This window comes from Nanorana parkeri, unplaced genomic scaffold (assembly GCF_000935625.1).
Source record: "Nanorana parkeri isolate BGI_ZX_2015 unplaced genomic scaffold, ASM93562v1 scaffold2243, whole genome shotgun sequence".
Lineage (NCBI taxonomy): Eukaryota > Metazoa > Chordata > Amphibia > Anura > Dicroglossidae > Nanorana > Nanorana parkeri.
Genome location: NW_017308511.1, coordinates 182323 through 186439, shown reverse-complemented (window position 1 = coordinate 186439; position 4117 = coordinate 182323). Strand labels below are relative to the sequence as shown.

Here is a 4117-nt window from a genome sequence, read left to right as displayed (position 1 = left end):
GCATATGGGGATTTGTTCAGATGTACAGATGGCAAGAAGCTAGCAGATAAAATGTATGTATTCACTGGCCATTAGACATGTGCGATTCGGTTCGTTCCGAAATTCGTTTTGGACGAATTTTCGGAAATTCGGAGATTCGGATGCATCCGAATTCCGAATTACAGCTAAGACGAATGCAAACGAACCCGATCTTATTTCAGCAAACTGCAGGTTCTGCCTGCTGCCTTTTGTATTGGAACTTCACATGGATTCCACTCACTTCCTTGCCACCTCATACGTGCTGAGTGGAATGGTCTTCTGCTTACCACTAGAAATAGACATGATCCAATAACATGAGTGGAAAATTCAATTTCTGGGGGTTTTCTGTTTACTGTAGGTGTATAGAGCATACAAGGAAGTCATTTTCTGCTAGTTTTAAAAGATCATAACTTGCTGAAAATAAATATCCTTTACTTTATGTTACCCAGGAGAAACTATTGCATAAACATTTTTACTTAAAACACTCCACGCAAACCTGTACATTTTTCATACTACTGACATGACTACTTATGCCTATATTTGTTTTTTTTCCTCAGAAACCAGAGCGTGATGAGTGGGGTAACACCCTGGATGCCATGCAGGCTGCTTTGCAGCTGGAGAAGACTGTGAACCATGCTCTTCTGGACCTGCACAAGCTAGCCACTGACAAAGTTGACCCTCATGTAAGTATCTGCTTCACATCCTTAGGCTTAAATTCAATTACTGCATACATTCCATCATCTTCAATCAATTGCAGGTAAAACGTACAGAAAAAAAATACTCCTTACATCTTAATTCATTGTTTTGGTTCCTTACAACCATTTTCAAGTCCAAATGTGGAAATTGCTGTACCACTTATCTGTTCTTGTTTTAAAATGATGGACTATATTAAATAAAGAGCCATATTTGCATCTAAAGTTTTCTGTGCTGACCTTTTTAGACTAGACTTGAACGTGCCCTGGAGGTGACGGAGGGGTTGGGATGATACACCGTAGAGCAGCCAAAGAGTGGTCTATAAATACATATGACAATAGAGATGTGATTTTTTTTTAACTGGAATTATCAAGCAATGCAGAAAGTCATTTTGTGAGCAGAAAATATAGGCTAACCTGAGCACTACGAACAAATTACATTAGTGACTCTTTGAGCATCAGTCAACATAATGACTGTCTCCTTTGTGCACAGCTAGCTTGAGAACATATTTCCCAGACTACAAAACTTTATGTTACACAGAAAGGATTAAATATATTATAGTACATTATATACATATGGCATACATGCGTGACTTTGTTTTATACTCTATAGTCATTTTAGCATAAAAATGATTGCATGGGACATAAATATAGAAATCAGAGGAATAGGAGAATTGAGGTGTTTCCCAAAGCAAAACCAATATGATTGATTTAATAGAATAAAATAAGTCAAGCTTGCTGAACTAAAGTTTAAATTTATACTGTAAAGTGACAGCTGTAATCTTCCCAGGAATGGATACCCTTTGTTATCCCACAATAAGAGATATACAATACTGTATAAAACACTTCTATGACTTCTGCGCTCATATGTTGTATTAAAGTGTCCAGAAAGAATAGATGACGAACTGATTTTCAAACTTATATACCACGTTTGGTGGTATATAAATCAGTCTGAAAAACTGTTTGACATTTATTAGTCATCATGGACACCTGTACAACAAACTGATGATTTGTTTAATCTTGCAATCTGCATCGTTTAAAGGACAATTGAAATCTAAATGGTAAATCACAGAATGGTAAATCATATCAATATGGCAAATCACAGAACATGATACTGGAACTATAAGTAGTTTAATTGGTGCAGAAGGAGGAAAGAAGCAATGTTCAACAATTTATATATATTATCTTATATGTTATGTTTCCTTGCAGTCTGAGTGCCTTGAATGCATGACTAAATTCTGAAACTTGTTTTTCAGCTGTGTGACTTCTTGGAATCTCAATATCTGGAGGAACAAGTGAAGGATATTAAGCGTTTTGGAGATTACATCACCAACCTGAAGCGCCTTGGGGTGCCCCAGAATGGCATGGGCGAGTACCTGTTTGACAAGCATAGCCTGGAAGAGAGCAGCTAAGCTGTGTGCCACCCATGAGGATCCAACCACTCTACTTTCCATCTATATTCCTTTTACTATCTGTGTGACATGTATTCCTGAGGGTCTTACATTTTCTGTGATCCTATAATAATATAGCTGTAGCTGTGCTTGTCAGCAAGTTTCTAATAAAGTCTTTCAGCATGTATATTTATTTTAGTTGGTGTTTATAGATCTTGCAAGAGTAATACTGAATATACCTAGTTTTTCTATCCTTTGGTTGTATGAGAGGTTTTACCATTATTTTTATGAATTTAATGTCTTGCTTGTGCAGCTGCTACTTGGAAATGTGTGGTGTCATTAAGCTCTCAGTTCTGTTTTGCCCAGCTGTATCCTATTAAATGTATAGGAGACAATGCCATTCCCATTGCCTGAGCCCATATAGTTATTAACATAAACATTTTGGGAATAGCCCACGTTGCCACTTCATCCAAATATTTCTGTAATATGCCATCATATGTTGAGTTTTGTCTGTGCCATAATGCCCAACTCTTTTATTGTACTCCTGTGAGTTTTGTTTCACAGCTTTGTTTACCTCCATTGTTGCAATAATCTGTCCTGGCTGACCTTTCTAGTGATGTTCCATAGAAATAAATGGAACCATCTCAGGAGTGTCTCCAGTCTCATGTGACAGCCAGTTCATTCTGCAGAGTGGCAGTGGGCATCCTCACAACATTTCCAGCTATGTAATTTTAGGGCTAAATATCTTCCATTCTCAGAATCTCCTTCCAACGTTTATATATATATTTAAGGATATATGTTGAAACCTACTGTAATGTACTACCATTTATGGAAGTTAGGTCTAGAGGCACTTTAAAGTAAACCTGTTCTGAGAGAAATACAGAGGCTGCCATTGCCATTTTCTGGCTGCTCCTCGGTTCCAAATGTTCGAGTCACTGAAATCAACTTGAACTTCTGATCTGGATACTTGTGCTGGGTCAGTGTCTTAGCTTACTAAGTGATTGGCTTGATCTCCTACTGATGTCACTCAGCAGGGACAGAGACAGTGGTTTCAGCAGTGGCTCTTATCTTCTGTGGCTCTACCAGACACAAACATCTGCTTCAGCTACCTGCTTCACCACATATAAATAACCAGGAACACCAATAATAATTAGTATAATTATGGGGAGAGTGGAAACACACTCTTTCCTATATTTAGAGCCGATGTGTGACATTGAAGCTGTCACACATTGGCTCTATAGAACGGGAAATAATTTCCTGATCTTCTTCCTGGAAAGAGCGGTGACTGTCAGTCACTGTTCCCCATAGGAATTCCCCCTCCCCTCTCTGTTCCTCCCTCACTGACTGGAGTGACTGATGGGGATGGGACGGGCACAGCTAGCTCTAGAGAGGCAGAGCCAGCTGTCAATCAGCCAGCGGGATGGATCCAGACAATATTTCTACCAGACCTAAAGGTTGTATGAATTGAGAGGGCGACCCCATACAGTTTTCTTTTTGCTTCGGCAGATCATTCTCCCCCCGCTGCTGCTGTGTGTTCGGCTCAGCCGAGCCGAAGCATATGCATGCGGCTCGGCTGAGCTGTTCGGGCGATTGTGAAGGGCCAATACAGCAGACCTTCAGTTCGGCAGAATCGAAGGGCTTCGGCGGCTGAAGTGAGCCGAAGGATTAGCTGAAGCTTCGGCTTAATCCTTTTAGTGAATAACACCCTCTTTAGTGAATAACACCCTAAGTGCCAAAATATTATTAAATATAAAGTGTCCTTAGTTATGAATAATTCCATTTCAAATACAAAAGTGACCACGTGATCTTTCACCAAACACGTCCTCCTCTGTGCCATCCTGACCCTATTGGCAAGCAACTAACCCGCTGCCGTATGACATTTTAAATAAGATCTTACTGCGATGGATAGTATCCCAAACAATATGGAGAGAACTCTGGACCTCCTCCTTAGTGCTTCCACACAATCAACCATCCAGTCTGCAGAGTGAAAAGAGGGACTCATGGAATAAAAAGACC

At 39.7% G+C, this 4117-nt stretch overlaps 1 protein-coding gene across 1 annotated transcript; it reads left to right on the top strand.

Moving 5' to 3' along the window:
- The first annotated feature begins 548 nt into the window (after window positions 1–548).
- On the top strand, window positions 549–2144 carry LOC108801189 (ferritin, middle subunit-like). Its single transcript, XM_018573119.1, has 2 exons — window positions 549–701; window positions 1967–2144. Exons 1-2 carry the CDS (start codon window positions 549–551, stop codon window positions 2120–2122), a joined length of 309 nt encoding a protein of 102 aa, XP_018428621.1. The 3' UTR covers window positions 2123–2144.
- Window positions 2145–4117: the final 1973 nt, after the last annotated feature.

Excerpts from the sequence above, each read along its gene's own strand:
- LOC108801189 (XM_018573119.1), top strand. The coding sequence starts at position 549 with ATGCCTATATTTGTTTTTTTTCCTCAGAAACCAGAGCGTGATGAGTGG. Across the intron at positions 702-1,966 it reads CTGACAAAGTTGACCCTCAT|CTGTGTGACTTCTTGGAATC; the intron begins GTAAGTATCTGC and ends CTTGTTTTTCAG.